Below are 19,192 nucleotides of genomic sequence, written 5' to 3'. Positions count from 1 at the left end.
CAGAGCAAAAACATTAACCAAACAAACACATACGTGCCCTTCGACGCCCTAACATTTGACGAAAACCCTGTTTCGATATATATTACCTTTCACGAAATAAGAGGGCTGTTACATCTTTCATGACTCCCATTTATGTGGTTTATACACATTACATAAGTATATAAAAAGTATATAACCGTCATCACCTAATTACTGGATTTGTAATCCATAATACACATGATTATTTTGTGATATGCTATCATACATTTGTTCACCAATAGAGCTATTGAGATGTGTATACCCATTGATAATATTTAATTTTATCGTGATTTTTATTTATGCTGGCTACACATTCATAGTAAGCATAAAATTTACAGAAAGTAATTGGAGTTTCTTTGTTTCACATAGTGTATGTTGTATATTGCTCTTCATGTAATGGTTAACTCGTGTTTGTGTACCCTAATTGATTCGTATTGTTTCTGTTGGATTGAAAACTACTTTGCCTTTTTCTGGCACTTCAGCGAGGATATTTATGCTCTCTGGCAATCTATAATCGGTAGCTGATGACGTGTCTATGAACAAGTTCTTGACGACGTTGATTAACCACTAGCTGTAACTGTCAAATCACATATTGCATGGCCATGACTTACCCATATTGCAATTTGTTCATGTGGATGCAATAACATCCTTTCAGCCACATGCAATACTCATTATGAACAATACAAAAAGTAGCCTGAAGTGTTACACATTTATGTCCTGTTTGCAACAACACGTTTACTGTGTGTTTGTAAATTAGGTTCTCATGTTATAGTGAACTCCATGTTGATATGTTTCATTTTAGATACTTCATAATTATTGAAATTGGCCGATAGCGCACTGATTAAAAAATAAAAACAATACAGTCTCCTACAGAAGAAGATTTCCATCAAAAAAATTATTGACACCAGGTTTCACACGAAATTATGTTTAATAAGAATGTTGTTGCGGTCTTCAATCCAGAGACTAGTTTGATGTAGCTTTCCATGCTACTCTATCCTGTGCAAGATTCTTCATTTGCCAATACGTACTGCAACTTACATCCTTCTGGATCTGCTTAGGGTATTCATGTCTTGGTCTCACTCTACGAATTATTGCTTGCCTTGCTCCCCTCCAAATCCAAATTGGTGATCCCTTCACACCTCAGAACAAGTCCTACTAAACGATCCCTTCTACTAGTCAAGTTGTACCACACATTTCTCTTCTCCCCAATTTTATTCAGTACCTCCTCATTTGTTACGTCATCAACCCATATAATCTGTAGCATTCTACTATAGCACCACATTTCGAAAGTTTCTATTCTCTTCTTGTCCAAACTATTTATCCTCCATGTTTCACTGACATACATGGCTACACTCCATACAAATACTTTCAGAAACCACATCCTGACACTTAAATCTATTCTCATTGTTAACAAATTTCTCTTCTTCAGAAAGGATTTCCTCGCCATTGCCAGTCTACATTTTCTATCCTCTCTACTTCGACCGTCATCAGTTATTTTGCTTCCCAAATAGAAAAACTCATTTACTACCTTAAGTGTCTCATAGCCTAATCTAATTCCCTCAGCATCATCCTATTTAATTCGACTACATTCCATTGTACTCGTTTTGCTTTTGTTGATGTTCACCTTATATTCTCCTTTCAAGACCCAGTCCATTCCGTTCAATAGCTCTTCCAGGTCCTTTGCTGTCTCTGACAGAATTACAATGTCATCAGCAAAACCTCAAAATTTTTATTTACTTCTCTATGGAATTTAATTTCAACTCTGAAATGTTGTTTCGTTTCCTATACTGCTTGCTCAATATACAGATTGAATAACATCGGGGATAGGCTACAATGCCGTCTCACTCCTTCCCAACCACTGATTCCCTTACATTCCCCTCTTCTTTTATAACTGTACAAATTTCTGTACAAATCGTAAATAGCCATTCGCTCCCTGTATTTTACCCCTGCCACCTTCAGAATTTGAAAGACAGTATTCCAATTAAAATTGTCAAAAGCTTTCTCTAAGTCTACAACTGCTAGAAACGTAGGTTTGCCTTTCCTTAATCTATCTTCTAGGACAGAGGTCCCCAACAATGTTTTCTCGAGGACCCACACATCTAGCATGATTGGTACCTTGTCATATGACAGTATCAAGTAGCTAAAAAAGCCAAATTAAGAGTCTTTTTATACGTTTTCTATTTTTGGTATTTAGAAAAAACACTGACATATTCGGTATTGGAAAAATATTGAACGACCAAAACCCCCTGGGGGTCTGCGGACCACCTGTTAGGAACCATTGTTCTACGATTACTTGTAGTGTCAGAATTGCCTCACGTGTTCCAAAATTTCTACGGCATTCAGACTGATCTTCCCCGAGGTTGGCTTCTACCAGTTTTTCCATTCGCTTGTAAAGAATTCGCGTTAGTATTTTGCAGCTGTCACTTATTAAACAGATAGTTCTGTAATTTTCATGTCTGTCAACACCTACTTTATTTGTTATTGGAATCACTATATTCTTCTTGAAGTCTGAGGGTATTTCGCCTGTGTCAAACGTCTTGCTCACTAGATTGTAGAGTTTTGTCAGGGATGGCTCTCCCAAGGCTATCAATAGTTTTAATGGAAATACTTCCAGAGCCTTGTTTCGCGAGCAACCGCCACACTCGCAGGTTCGAATCCTGCCTTCGGCATGGATGTGTGTGATATCCTTAGGTTAGTAGTTTTAAGTTCTAGGCGCACGAGGAACAACACTTTTGGTTAGGTGAATACAGGGTTATAAATACAGAATCCAATAGGGGTAATGCAGGAGTAGGCTTAATAATGAATAAAAAATAGGAGTAGGGGCAAGCTACTACAAACAGCATAGTGAACGCATTATTGTGGCCAAGATAGACACGAAGACCACGACTACTACAGTAGTACAAGTTTATATGCCAACTAGCTCTGCAGATGACGAAGAAATTGGTGAAATGCATGATGAGATAAAAGAAATTATTCAGTTTGTGAGGGTAGACGAAAATTTAATAGTCATGTTTGACTGGAATTCAAGAGTAGGAAAAGGGAGAGAAGGAAACATAGTAGGTGAATATAGATTGGGGCTAAGAAATGAAAGAGGAAGCCGCCTGGTAGAATTTTCTGCAGAGCATAACTTAATCATAGCTAACACTTGGTTTAACAATCATGAAAGAAGGTAGTATACATGGAAGAACAGTGGAGATACTCTAAGGTTTCAGATAGATTATATAATGGTAAGACAGAGATTTAGGAACCAGGTTGTAAATTGTAAGACATTTCCAGGGGCAGATGTGGACTCTGACCACAATCTACTGGTTATGAACTGTAGATTAAAACTGAAGAAACTGCAAAATGGTGGGAATTTAGGGAGATGGGACCTGGATAGACTGAATAAACCAGAGGTTGTACAGAGTCACAGGGAGAGCATAAGGGAACAATTGACGAGAATGGGGGAAAGAAATACAGTAGAAGAAGAATATGTATCTTTGAGGGATGAAGTAGTGAAGGCAGCAGAGGATCAAATAGGTACAAAGACGAGGGCTAGTTAAAATCCTTTGGTGACAGAAGAAATATTGAATTTAATTGATGAAAGGAGAAAATATAAAAATGCAGTAAATGAAGCAGGCAAAAAGCAATACAAACGTCTCAAAAATGAGATCGACAGTAAGTGCAAAATGGGTAAGCAGGGATGACTAGAAGACAAATGTAAGGAAGTAGAGGCTGTCTCACTAGGGGTAAAATAGATACTGCCTATAGGAAATTTAAAGAGACCATTGGAGAAAAGAAACCCTCTTTTACGAATAACAAGAGCTCAGAGACAAACTCAGTTCTAAGCGAAGAAGGAAAAGCAGAGAGGTGGAAGGAATATACAGAGGGTCTATACAAGGCCGATTTACTTGAGGGTAATGTTATAGAAACGGAAGAGGATGTAGATGAAGATGAAATGGGATATATGATACTGCGTGAAGAGTTTGATAGAGCACTGACAGATTTGAGTCGAAACAAGGCCCTGGGAGTAGACAACATTCCATTAGAACTACTGACAGCCTTGGGAGAGCCAGTTCTGACAAAACTCTACCATCTGGTGAGCAAGATGTATGAGACAGGCGAAATACCCTCAGACTTCATGAGGAATATAATAATTCCAATCCCAAAGAAAGCAGGCGTTGACAGGTGTGAAAATTACCGGTTTAAAAAGTCACAGCTGCAAAATACTAACGCGAATTCTTTACAGGCGAATGGAAAACTGGTAGAAGCCTACCTTGGAAATGATCGGTTTGGATTCCGTAGAAATGTTGGACCACGTGAGGCAATACGGACTCTACGACTTATGTTGGATGCTAGATTAACAAAAGGCAAACCTACGATTCTACCATTTCTAGACTTAGAGAAGGCTTTTGACAGTGCTGACTGGAATACTCTCTTTCAAATTCTGAAGGTGGCAGGGATAAAATACAGGGAGTGAAAGGCTATTTACAATTTGTACTGAAAGCAGATGGCAGTTATAAGAGTCGCGGGAGATGAAAGGGAAGCAGCAGTTGGGAAGGGAGTGAGACAGGGTTGTAGCCTTTCCCCGATGTTGTTCAATCTGTATATTGAGCAAGCAGTAAAAGAAACAGAAGAAAAATTTGGAGTGGGTATTAAAATCCATGGAGAAAAAATTAAAAACTTTGAGGTTCACCGATGACATTGTAATTCTGTCAGAGACAGCAAAGTCTTGAAAGAGCAGTTGAACAGAATGGACAGTGTCTTGAAAAGAGGACATAAGATGAACATCAAGAAAAGCAAAACGAGGATAATGGAATGTAGTTGGATTAAGTCGGGTGATGCAGAGGGAATTAGATTAGGAAATGAGACACTGAAAATAGTAAAGGAGTTTTGCTATTTGGGGAGCAAAATAACTGATGAGGTCGAAGTAGAGAGGATATAAAATGTAGACTGGCAATGGGAAGGAAAGCGTTTCTGAAGAAGAGAAATTTGTTAACATCGATGACTGATTTATATGTCAGAAAGTCGTTTCTGAAAGTTTTTGTATGGAGTGTGGCCTTGTATGGAAGTGAAACATGGACGATAAATAGTTTGGACAAGAAGAGAATAGAAGCTTTCGAAATGTGGTGCTACAGAAGAGTGCTGAAAACTAGATTGGTAGAACCCATAACTAATGAGGAGGTACTGAATAGGATTGGGAAGAAGAGGAGTTTGTGGCACAACTTGACTAGATTAAGGGATCGGTTGGTAGGATATGTCCTGAGGCTTCAAGGGATCACCAGTTTAGTATTGGAGGGCAGTGTGGACGGTAAAAATCGTAGAGGGAGACCAAGAGGTGAATACACTAAACAGATTCAGAAGGATGTAGGCTGCAGTAGGTGCTGGGAGATGAAGAAGCTTGCACAGGATAGAGTAGCATGGAGAACTGCGTCAAACTAGTCTCAGGACCGAAGACCACAACAACAACAAGTTCTAGGGGTCTGATGACTTCAGATGTTAAGTCCCATAGTGCTCAGTGCCATTTCCACCATTTGAACCTTATTTCGACTTAGGTCCTTCAGAGCTCTGTCAAACTCTTGATGCAGTATAATTTCTCTCATCTCATTTTAATCTATGTCCTCTTCCATTTCCATAATACTGTCCTCAAATACAACGTCCTTGTATAGACCCTCCATATACTCATTACAACTCCCTGCTTTCCCTTCTTTGCTTAGGACTAGGTTTCCATCTGTGGTCTTGATATTCAAACAATGGTTCTCTTTTCTCCAAAGGTCTTTTTAGTTTTCCTGTATGCAGTATCTATCTTACCTCTAACTATATATGCCTCTACATCACTACATTTGTCTTCTAGCCATCACTGCTTAGCCATTTTGTACTTCCTCTCGATCTCATTTTTGAGTCGTTTGTATTCTGTTTTGCCTGCTTCATTTACTGCATTTTTATATTTTCTCCTTTCATCGATTATACTAACATTTCTTCTGTTAGCCAAGGATTTCTGCTAGCACTCTTCTTCTTAGCTACTTGATATTTTGCTGCCTTCACTATTTCATCTCTCAAAGTACACATTCTTCTTCTGCTAATTTTTCCCCCCATTCTCATCAATCGTTGCTTAATGCTCTCCCTCAAACCCCCTACAAACTCTCGTTCTTTCAGTTTATCCAGGTCCCACCTCCTTCAGTTCGCACCTTTCTGCAGTTTCTTCAGTTCTAATCTACAGTTCATAACCAACATATTGTGGTCATAATCCACATCTTCCCCTGGAAATGTCTTGAAATTGAAAAGCTGGTTCCTAAATGTCTGTCTTAATATTATGTAATCTATCTGAAACCTTCCAATATCTCCAGGCCTCTTCCATGTATACAACCTTCTTTCATGAATCTTGAACCAAGTGTTAGCTATGATTAAACTATTCTCTGTGAAAAATTCTAATAGGCTGTTTCCTCTTTCATTCCTTATACCCATTCCATATTCACCTACTACATTTCCTTCTCTCCCCTTTCGTACTACCGAATTCCAGTCACCCATGACTACCAAATTTTCGTTTCCCTTCACCATCTGTATAATTTCTTTTGCCTCATCATACATTTGATCAATCTCTTCGTCATCTGCAGAGCTATTTGGCATATGAACTTGTACTACTGTGGTAGGCGTGGGCTTCGTATCTATCTTGGCTACAATAATGCATTCACTATGCGGTCAGTAGTAGCTTACCTGCACTTATATTTTTTATTGATTACTTAACCAAGTCCTGCATTACAGCTGTTTGATTTTGTATTTATAACCCAGTATTCACCCGACCAGAAGTCTTGTTCCTTCTGCCACAAATTCCCAGTATATCTAAATTTAACCAATCCATTTCTCTTTTTAAATTTTCTAACCTACCTGCTCAATTAAGGGATCGGACATTCTACACTGCAATATGTAGAACGCCAGTTTTCTTTCTCCTAATAACAACACCCTCCTGTCCCCCCCCCCCCCCCTTAAGTTTCCAATGGGGGAATATTTTACCTCCGGAATATTTTATAGAAGAGGACGTCATCATCATATTACCATACAGTAAAACTGCATACCCTCGGGAAAAATTACAAAATTACGGCTGTAGTTTCCCCTTGCTTTCAGCTGTTCGTAGTGCCAGCACAGCAAGGCCGTTTCAGTTAATGTTACAAGTCCGGATAAGTCCGTCATCCAGAGTGTTGCCCCTGACACTGCCATTACTGAGAAGCTTGCTGTCCCTCTTCAGGAACCACACGTTTGTCTGGCCTCTCAACAGATACCCCTCCGTTGTGGTAGCACCTACCGTACCGCTATCTCTATCGCTGAGGTAGGCCAGTCTCCCCATCAATGCTGAGGTCCATGGTTCATGGGGGGTTATTAAGAATACAAAATGAAAAACCAAAAATAAACGAGTCAATCATGTGAGCTTCACGAAAATAATCACAGTATAATCAGTTTTCCTTCCACCAGTTTTCTTGGCCAAAGGAACATTTATGTTGGTTACCATTTACAACATGAGTTAATATGTGACTTACATCTTCCATATGAGAATTATTTTGGTAGCGATTGTTGCCAACAGATCTGTTGCTACTAAGAACTGCACATGGTCCTGTCAGGCAACTGCAGCTACAGTAACGCTGCTAGGTCTTCAGTCTCTACCGAAGTGTTGACTTAGTTTCTTTCGCACTATATAGTTCATCAGGCAGTACAATCAACAAATAGCACAAGATATCCTCACCGTTAACTCCCAAGGAATCAATAAAGAAATCAAGAGACCAATAAACTGTTTATGGAAAGATTCTGCAGGTACTGAGGCGTGACTCTATTCAGAAGCAACACTATTACCCACACTCGTATCAGCCAATCATGAAAAAACAGTACTCTGACCTTTGGTTGCTGATCAGTAGAATCTGTACGAGGCAAATCTGCACCCGACTGCATCTTGATGGCTCAGTAGTTTCTTCAGAAAACTGGATGATATCGGCATACACTACTGATCACATTTTGCTATTTCTATATAACATGAGAGAAATGTTTTAACTACCTCAGTCACAAGTCTAACACTTAAGTTCATGGTACGTGATAAGATTTCTCGTACATTTTTTTCCACTACTGTTCCGATCTGGAATGAGATGGCTGACAGCCATCCTTTTCTCAATCTAAACATTACACTGATCTGCCCTCTTCATGCTATTCCTAAGAGATAGGTCATGTAACGATAATAGGATTCAGTTCAACCCTTTTCCCACATCATCTTCGACTACACAAAGTGATCATTACGTTATATATATGCAGTAGTCACAGTCACCAACACTATATTGCCACACATCTGGCACAAACGCCAATAGTAACGTCACTGGAAATTCTACCAGAATACTGCCAAAGAGAAACGCATAGTGTAACACTAAACACTAACATAAACACTAAACATAACTCCACTAGAGCACTACTTTTCTGTAATTATCATTGAAGGAAACTGGTACATACCTCCGAAACGAGGTCATCTCCGAACCAGCAGTACATAAAGAGCTCTAAAAGCATGGCGAGCATGTAGCTGCTGGTCTTACCAAGATCCTGGAAACCCTCAGCCCTCTGAAAGAAACAAGAAATTATTACTACCACGGCCATTTACTTCAACCTCGACAGAGACACTATAGCCGGCAGTCAGCCACCCACATGACACATTATTACTTGGAACTTCGTTACATATCAGATTGCCTTGCTGTGTAGGATTTCTGCAGCAATTCCCAACGTTCGTCTACTGAGTATGGGATGAGAGAAATGTAAAATATAAATGTCCTACCACAATGTGAAAATGAAGCCTCAAGCTTTCATAATTTTTAGTCTTACAAAGATTACAGGTGAACAAGTACTCCTTTGATCAGTTATTATAGAAGAAGAATCATTTACTCGTTAAAGGGCGTCTCTTCTGGTGTAATACAATGGACCACGCAGTGTAGAGCTCAGTGAATTTAGATTCAGAGGGAACTGTGTATCTTGTTGCTCTTCCACCTTAGCTCTGTTTTACGATGTTAACTAAAAGTGTAAATATAATTACCTAACCATAATCCTAAATCAGAAAACAAATGCTCTCTTTCTCTTGTGGTTGGTTTGTTGGGAATTAGAAACAATCTGAGAGAAAAGGAAGTGCCTTTACGGTTAGACACTAGTAATATTGCTGGGAGAAGATACTGCGTACCTCGCGTAGATCAGGGGTCCCAAGAACTGTTTACACTTAATAGAGAGTTATATTTCATAGAAGCTTTGTTTCTCGAAGTAAATACCTCTCTGAAAACAAACTCTATAGTTTACTAATACAGGTATATCGGCGAATCACAAACTACAGACAGATGTGATTCAAACTGCAACTCAGAAACGTTTCACTTATAGGTACTCACACGAAAAGTGAGCAACAGTACATGTAGGAAGCTGACATTCCTGCTCTTTGGTCAATATAAATTAAAGCAAGAAAAAGTAAAGCAGTTTAGTACACATTCACTTATCCCAAGTGTGCAATGTAACGAGACCACCAGGAATGTTACATACATGGTTAAATATATGTATTCATTCAGTTTGTGATTTTCTTTGTAAATTGTAGTGTCACCTTTGACAGCTGTATATATTCATATGTAAGTGTATATATAACGTGGAAGTTACTTCATTGCGAAGTGAAATATAACAAAAATTAGCTGCATTCACAAGTAACCACAGCAGTAAAAAAATTCCAAGTAATCTTCTATAAACTTACTAAATTTCAGTTAAAAGTATACTAGAATCTTCTATCTATCGAGGATGCTGAATCTCAGTAAAGGTCCTTCAATAATCAGGTGCACTCTGAATCATGCATCTGTGCACAAATTGTACAGTGACAAACTAGAAAGTCAATGAAAAAAGAATATAGAGTAGGAGGACATGGGGCTTGTGGAATATTCTGCACTTCAATACAGTAATGGGGTATGCATTACTTTTGTGGTCACGATCCAAGGTGGCAGCCACTTTACCTTGAAGAGTACAAGCTTTAGGATAGGTTGGCTGAATACCAGGGATAATAACGTAATCATATACCGAGACCAAGACATCATTAAGATAGCAGGTGGTGCAATATTAAAAAAATGAATGTGTAAGATGGCAGTAAATATAATAAATATAAGATTGCACTAGCAAAAAATATCACAATATTTAAAAATATGCAAGATAGTGGTACCAGGAAGTTGTAATGAAAATGAAACAATCAGTTTTTTTAGCAAAATCTCCTATGTAAAGAAGTATCCATTGAATATCAGCTAGCAAACCTTCAAAAACTTTCTGAGCAGTGAAACGTAAATTAAAGGTATTGATTATCAGAGAGTCAGCAAAGTGTTTGATTATACTTGAATATGAGATGTTACGAGATTGTTCTGGCATAAATTTGGAAACTTACATCTTGCTTCTACTCAGTGTGGGTCAGAATTTTTGCATACTCTACCCTACATGTGAACTGGATATAGCTCATTGCGTAGCTTCACCTGCCTTGGCATAAGATTTGTTGCTGACACCTGCAAATTTAATATTCCAAGTTACTACGGATCTAAAACAGATACAATATCTTGGACATTTTTTCAGAGGTGGTACTGCTCACTGATCCCACAGACATGCATTCACAAACAACATGTTCATGTCTAGGTATGAAAATGAGGATAAGTCATACATTATATGTTCAGAAATTATTAGCCTCCTCGGTTGGGAAATGGAGCAATACCTCTGGGTCCTTTAAATGAAACAAAAAATTTACTGTCACCGGTAGCTGTTTATATATCCACATGAGGCGTTTGAAAGGCGTAAACCTCCATCATCATGTGAATTTGCATTTGTTAGTATGATGCGTGTGTGTGTTGTGTTAGAATTTTTTGGAGGAACTTGTGTCACTGTCTGCAACTGTCACAGGCTCCTTTCACTGCCGTGACACATGATATGTATACTGTGCCGCAAATTTTTTTTCGTTTGATACAGGAACACTTTATATTTGAGATCTGAAAACAATCCACCTGACTCCAGGAGGATATGTTTTAGAAATAGATCTTGAATATTGCCAAAATTTCTGTAATCTACATTTCGATATAAGATTATGCCCTGGGCATATGATACCACCTACTAGCTGCATGGGAGGCAAGTTTTGTGCTCTACTTTATATGATAAGAGAAATTATGCAATGCACTCTAAAAATCTAAAACTGTGTTTGCGTCACAAACTGGCCTTCGGAAGAATTCATAAGTTAATGTCATTCAGTAATAACCTCTTTCTAAAAATCTAATTTTTTATGGAGATTGTATGCAACGAAAGAGTCCATATGTAAAAACTAACATTAACTGTGTAAATTAAAGAGGGTGCTACCTTCAGCTTTTTCGATGGCAGCTATTGTCTGATCTGATATGGCCGTCTAAGCTCCATTCTTTGTAGCTCTGAATAATTTGTATTGTAAGAAACTAATTTTCAATGAAAATTTGTTCGAATACTTTGTTGCTACACTGTTCGACATATTAGTGTCAAAAAATATAGTAATATCAGTTTTATTTTGCAACTTGCTGTTGGAGAAACGCTACATTTCGACATGGCAGTGATCTGGCATTAGCGTGCCTTGGTTACAAAGTTTCAGTACATGTTTTTTGAGAATTGCACAGCCTTAGCCTCCAGTCATTTGAAGAAGAAGTCATAGAATTTTAATTTATTACACTGTAACGATTGATTACCAAATCATGATGTACAATTTACATTTCAAAAACTCTTTCGTTCCAGATCTTTAGCTGCACTGCTCTCAACACTTGTCTGTGCATTTACATCGCACATTATTTAATAGTTTAGGAAGTTATTTAGTGAACGGAGGCAGAGGCCAAGTAATACTGCTAACTGCGCCTGAATATTTATTAAGTAATGTCTATTGTACAAAGTTGTAGTTGTTTTGATTGTTCTAATCGGTTTTTTCAAAGTCGAGCAGTACCTCAAAAATATTTTTGTATGGATACACAAATCAATTTGAAATTAAAACTGAGTGAATCGAACCAGACATTTATAGCCAAGAGAATAGGTAAATGAAAAATCAACAAGCAGGAGGACAATAAAAATAGAGCTGAGAGAGTATTCATAATTGCACTTCATTGTTCAATGTAGTGAGTATTATGTTGGCATCTCATAATTTTTTCTTTAAATATCTGAGCAACACTTTGGCACCTTAGCGAGTCACAAACTGTCATACAACACAACACAGTTAACAGCAACAAATCTAAAAAAGTTTAACTGGTCCTAGATGGGCGATCTTGTAACATCTCACACATAATGTAGTGTACTGTTATTGAAGTAAATGCACCCTGTATTGTGGTTATTCAGCAACAGTACTGACATTTTCAATTATCAGTTAATCTTAAGGGTAAAATTGGCGCTAAAAGATAATATGGTATAAACAAATTCTGGTAACACATCTTTTGATGAAAGTAAATAGTAGAAATTAATTCAGACTTGGAGAATATGAATGCCTTGTGTGTGAGAGCAACTCATAGTCTGAAGGTGACACATTTCAATCACTATGCGATCAAATACTGGTCATAAACGAACATAGTGGCTGTCCAGCCTATAGCCAAAACTGCATTTCCACACTTTCAAACTTCTAGTGAACTCGAGTTTCTCCATACATTGCTAAAAACATTATGTAATGAGACCCTATGTAGACTAAAGCTGAATGGCCACGTTTAGGAAGGACATAGTTGCAATGGTATGAGCTGAAATGACCCCATAGTTCGATGAAACAATGAAAAATATCACAACACAAATTTAAGAAGTTTCATTGACTGTATTTGATTTGCTGCCAGAATTAAGGAACATTCCCTAGATGAAGGGCAAATATCCCCAGAGAACAAATTAGTAAGAGCATGGATTGGGTGCACTCACAGATAATTTAATGACATATTTCATTTTCTTATAAAATGCTAGGTTGAGCACACTAGCCACTTACTTACTAATATTTTTATAAATATATCACTTGAGCATGCAAACCAATACACCCATAAAAAACACTTAAATATTTCCAATCAAAATTCTATGCTGCAAATCATATGTCAAATTCTTTTTGCCATACATTACTACATAAATAAGTATATCTTTCGAAATTTTTTCATTAAAAGTTCCACACAACTTCATGGTTATTTTCTTCAAGATGTATTTATTACTTAGATAGGACAACTTTGAACAAAACGTAATGGTTCACACTAAAATCACGATGAAATTGTGTAATTCACTTAAACTTTAGGAAACCATCATAAGCTTTAGATAATTATTTGATGGATCTAGATTCCATATTTCTTGAGGAAAAATCTCGTTTCTTCCATTTTTAATGCAGATATTCTGTAATTTCAGTCTATCGCATAAGGAAGAGTCAGGTAACTGATTATTTTTCCTTTTTGTATGGAAAAGAACGAAGATGAAATAAGGCATATCAAATTCTGCAGAGTAATAGAAATTTTTTTTATCTAAAAAAATGGTTCAAATGGCTCTGAGCACTATGGGACTCAACATCTATGGTCATAAGTCCGCTAGAACTTAGAACTACTTAAACGTAACTAACCTAAGGATGTCACACAACACCCAGCCATCACGAAGCAGAGGAAATCCCTGATCCCACAGGAGATCGAACCCGGGAACCCGGGCGTGGGAAGCGAGAATGCTACTGTATGACCACAAGATGTGGGCTGCAATATCTAACCCAAAATTTCTTTTTTCATCCAATCCAGAAATCTCTACAGTTTGTGGCTCAAAGAAAGGTATGGGAAAATAGGGATTTTTAGGTCTATGTTGTTCTAATTCAAGCTTATATTCTGATTCTAATTTAACAACAGGAACATGAATTTCCATTGATTCTACAACAATTATTCCCTGTCTTGGAAGTGTGGCCACATTTTCAACTTCAGCTTGAGTATGATTTGACCAACAAAGAATAGAATCTCCAGCATTTAATGACTATGAAAAAAATACTGTTAAATCTCCTTCCCCCATTGTTTGATTATAATCTTTAAAAAACCTGCCAAATAATTCTAATGAATAAAGTACTTCATTTTTTCTTAGTTTTTATCCATCTATTATTAAGAATATGGCCTGCCATGGTTAACACATTTGCTAGAGTCGAAGTCAATCATACAAGAGCCAATGAAGAAATAAATGGAAGTTCCATTTTAGACAAAATATTGTTACCTCTCTTTATGGTGATAACATCGAACGGTTTTGTGACATAATTATCGATTAATTTTTCGAAGGATTTTTCCATCAAAAGTAGGATAATCTGTACCATCAGCTTCAATAATACTGAGGTTCATGTGTAACTGGGTGTGATTACGTTGAACCTAACCATTTCCAATATTTATATTAATCTTTGTGTTCTTGTTGGGGAGATTCAAATTATTTCTAGTCTTCTTATTCACAATGAATGAATAAAACTCATAACTCTCAACTTCATTCATGATTTATTTACGAATACAGAATTTTAAAAAGTTTCTAAAATTACTGTTACACAAGCACCATTAAGTTCAATCAAACTATCATTTTCGTCAGTTATAGCAATTCCTAAGTCCTGAACTGGATCATATAGGTAAGAAAATCACATCGCTGTACTTACATATAGGTAAGAAAATCATATCGCTATGCTTTCAACTACCCAATTTCCACTACTTTGCGAAAATAATTAAGTTCTATGTTGTTTATGGATTATTTTTCATTTCTAATTCTAAGTATTTTTAACCAACCTAATAAATTTTTTCCTCTGTAAGTTGGAGTTGAAAACGCAATGTCTACCATGAAAAATAATAAATATTCTGTAAGGGAACTTTTGGGGAATAGAGTAAAACCAACCTACAAAAGTTTTGGTTTATGGCTACTTACTGAAAATTTAAATAATAATAATCATGTAACATATATTGGAGATAATATACACAAATTGACAAAAAATTAGAAGAATTTAATCCAAATATAGAACTATTTTGCGATAATATTATGTTAGTTAAAATAACAGATTTTGTAGACTGTGAATGAGAAGTGAGAATGGAAAATTTCTTCTAAATAAATGAAGTATTTGGTGATTTTAAAAGTATTTTAAGATCTAGATTTTCTAAATTTACTTTGGCAAGACATGAGGTTAAAGCAAAAATTCCATATTTATTAGATGCCAATACACAAACAGTTAAAGGTACTAAACAAATTATTAGTGCAGATATAAAAATTATAGAACAAAAGTGAAACAGTCCTGTTGGTATTCATTGCAAAATAGAATTAGCAAATGTTAAACTCGATGCACTTTTAAGAGAATTACCATAATTTTAAAAGAACTTAAAAAGGAATACTTTTATTAATTGCATTTAGACATAACACAAGATTTTGCAGAAATTTTTGATAAAGAAGGAATATGGAAATACTTAACAAATAATTTTAATTTTCGAATGGAAGGAAAATATAAAGAGGAATGTAATGTAATAGTTATCAACAACAATTCTGTTGGAAAAGACTGTTGACCATGGATAAATTGTAATTCTCCAAAAATTTATTTGCCAGGTACTGAGTCCTGGAGGTATGAACAACTTGGTAATCATATTACAGATTTCTTAAATTGTCCAGACAGTAAATTAAAGGAAACATTTACTTCTAATTTAGTTAAAGAAAATGGAATTACAAGGCTGCAAGCGACCATTTATAATTAAATTAATCCAGATTTCCAAAGACAACAGGAATTCGATCCATTAACAGACTGTTTAGAATTAATAACAGACACCAGGAAATATCTCGAGAGAAAAACACATTTTATAAAGTTACACTGGCTAAAATGTTGCAAAACGTAACAGACACACTACAAAAAAGTTGTTGTTCTATTTACAATAATTGCTTGCAATATGGCTATTGGGTTAGTAAAAATTCGAAAAAATTAACTGGAATACAAATAAAAATTAAAACAGAAAATAAAGAGGCAAGGGAAAAATAATTAAATTTGTATTACCTGCATTTAGTTTTAGTTTGTTACCTATTAACTATAAAGAAATTTCGAAGAGACACAGAATGTGATTTCTGTGAAACAAACGTGCATTATAAAATCTGGAAAAACATATTTTTCTAAATTCAATACTCTGTTTCCTGCAATACCCAAAGGAATAAATATCGAATAGTTGGGATTAATACAAACAAGCAATTTTATTGCTTTTGTGCGTAGAAAAACATTAAATATAACCAATAAAACCAGTTAATACACCATATTTACAGATTAAATCTATAAAATGTGGATCTTAAACTACTATTAAAACCACCATATGCTTGGTTTCTTACAAGGCATTTCCCATTTTTAATTTCTCCTTCGCAAGTTGTTAGAATTAGAGATGCAAAATTATTAATAAATGGAACAGAATTTATTTGTTTTCGAAAAGTAGCTGAAGCTGGTTAGTTGAAAGCATAGCAATGTAATTTTATTACATATATGAGGTAAATGAGTGTTATTAGATTACTGATTGTGAATGTTTAAAAACTCGATATGTAAAGAAAATTTCTTATGAGCTCGATAACAAATTTAAAGTCATTTTGTTAGAAATGTTCAATACAAAAATTGATAACTCGTACTTCCACGTTTTTAAAGATGATGATATTTAACTCAAGTATAAAGGACTGAAGAGAACTAAAAATAATGGTAATGAATTTTATTATCTGGAGTTCGTTGTGTAGCTTTTTGGGGCTGCAGAATTTGACATAATATTCACAGCATGAAAATTTGATTGTAAATTTTACAAGTGGTATTTTTTGTGGGTTGTTTGTTTGCATGCTCAAGTGGTTCGTTTTATAAAAATGTTAAGAAGTGCAAATAATCTGCCAATTTACTTCTTAACAAAAATGTGTAGCAACAAGAAGAAACGTTAGCTAGCAATCTAACAAAATTATCTCATGCTTGTCAGCCTTCGACTACTGATGTAGATTAGCCTTCTGGTGAAAATACCACACTCCTTGACACTGTACATACACGTCAATCCAAAGTAGAACATCTCACAACTGAACTGGCCGATAGTTCAAAGCTACAATTCTATGAACAGGTTCATAACTTTAGCAGTAATCATGCTGAATGGATAAATAAAAATAATAAGCACAGCGGTGATGAGTTAATACTTCGCAAACAAGGGGGTTTGTTAGACCCGAACAGAATCATGAATTCAGAGAACTTACACAAACTTCTGACAAAGATCTGCCAGTCTCACAACAAAATGTGCCTTCACAGTTGTCTAATTTGCAAAACGAAGTAAGACTGATGCAGGAAAGTGTAACCGTTCCTCACCTGTGGTAACACACACGAATGAAAGTTCTAGTCGCGTGTAAATCGGCCTAAATTTTAGTACTGAAAATGTTAATAGCGACGTACAGTACATTCTGGTGGCAATACTTGTCATCTATAACATTCGCGAATTTTCGGAAAGGATTGTCCACCCTGTTGTTTTACTTAAATCATTGAAAAAAAAAGGTTTGCTTAGGACTAGCACTGACCGGCAAGAGATAATTATGCGGTAGGTTACATACAGGAAGACACCGACGTATGGAAACGGAAACTGCCGACAACAGTACCGACTGCGAAGAGTTTGAACGAGCATTCCTAAACAAATTTTGCTCACGATCGGTTCACAAGGGATTGAGAAAACATATCTTGTAACCAGAGTTCTTTAATTCACGTCTAGGTAGCCTAAGACGTTATTTCGAAGACAAATAAGTCGATCCTGTCTGAAAACTTGATGGGATGCGGATACTGAAAGCAAAGACCCCTTTTGGGATACATGACAAACTAATACAAGTTCCAAAGACGGATTTAAAATATCTTATGACTGTACTCGATTCACCGGATTTAATCCAGGAAGATATGCTTTGGTGGGAAATAATAACAGTCACACCAACCACGCAATGCAGTCGCAACATTATTGCCAAACTAATTTGCATAGCAAAAATTTTGTCAAGTACGCATGAACAGTTATTCAAACTGTTTTCTCAGAGCTATGGACCGAAGTCACCTAATAAGAAAAGAAAAGCCGTAACCGGTCCATCCAGGATACAATGGTAATCATAAATGGAGAAACAAATGGAGTGGATGATAGTTGAATCCATAACTGTGATAAGGTCGTAATAACAGCAATAACAATAATTATGGAAATTTTCAATGACAGTGGTGCCATGAAAAAACAATAATAACTTTCTTCGGAACCCGCATGCCCTAAATAATATCCGCAACGTCCAGAACAGTTCCAAACACAACATGCGAAGTCGTACGGTTCCAGGTGAGTGGACCACAAACCATTGTCATGTAAGTGTGTCAGAGCTAGCGAATGAGCCTTAACCGTCGAGTGACCACTCATGAAGCTAGATTCAACGGAAATGGCTGACCGGTTGCCAATGGCAGACATTGAAATTCACATAACACATAAGATTTTGCCCCTTAAAATCATTTATGTTCGCTGGTATAAAGGTAAATTTACTTCGATTACCTGGTAGTAATGGAAATGCCAGCTACAAAAGAATTACATACACTTTATAACTGTTTGAAAATATTTATGGGAGAAAGCTAGAGCTGGAGAGCCTCACACACTTAGATGGCTTGTGTTCAAATACACTCGTATTCAAAACGTATTACACATTCACACTTACTGTCTTAAAATTGCTAATCATTCATTATTTAAGAAAATTATCCAATTGACATGGGTCAGAAACACACTGTTTGTATTGACGAATAGAAAAATACAACATATACTCATAAGAGCCAAAGAAACTGTTACACCTGCCAAATATCGTGTACGGCGCTCGCGAGCACGCAGAAGTACCGCTACACGACGTGATATGGACACTACTAATGCTGCTGGGGTATCCATAATTCCGTAAGCATATGAGAGGGTGGAGCTCTCTTCTGAACAGCACGTTGCATGGCATCCCAGATTTGCTCAATAATGTTCATGTGTCGGAGCTTGGAGGCAAGCGTAAGCGTATAAGCTCAGAACAGTGTCCCTGGAGCCACTCTGCAGCAATTCTGGACGTGTGGGGTGTACATTGTCCCGCTGGAATTGCCAAAATCCGCCAGAATGCAGAATGGACATGAATGGATGCAGGTGATGAAATAGGATGTTTACGTATGTGCGACTTATCAGAGTCCAATTTCGGTGTAGATAGGCCCAGTCATGGC

The 19,192-nt window shown here is 36.6% G+C and overlaps 1 protein-coding gene across 1 annotated transcript in view; it reads right to left on the bottom strand.

Moving 5' to 3' along the window:
* Window positions 1–19,192, bottom strand: part of LOC126278837 (odorant receptor Or2-like) — an 86,879-nt gene that overhangs the window by 21,517 nt on the left and 46,170 nt on the right. Inside the window, exon 4 of the mRNA XM_049979112.1 lies at window positions 8,482–8,586. Coding sequence (XP_049835069.1) covers window positions 8,482–8,586 — 105 coding nt within the window. The remainder of the gene's footprint in view (window positions 1–8,481; window positions 8,587–19,192) is intronic.

Source organism: Schistocerca gregaria, chromosome 6, assembly GCF_023897955.1.
Source record: "Schistocerca gregaria isolate iqSchGreg1 chromosome 6, iqSchGreg1.2, whole genome shotgun sequence".
NCBI classification, from domain to species: Eukaryota; Metazoa; Arthropoda; class Insecta; order Orthoptera; family Acrididae; genus Schistocerca; species Schistocerca gregaria.
This window is presented reverse-complemented; position numbering and strand designations above follow the sequence as displayed.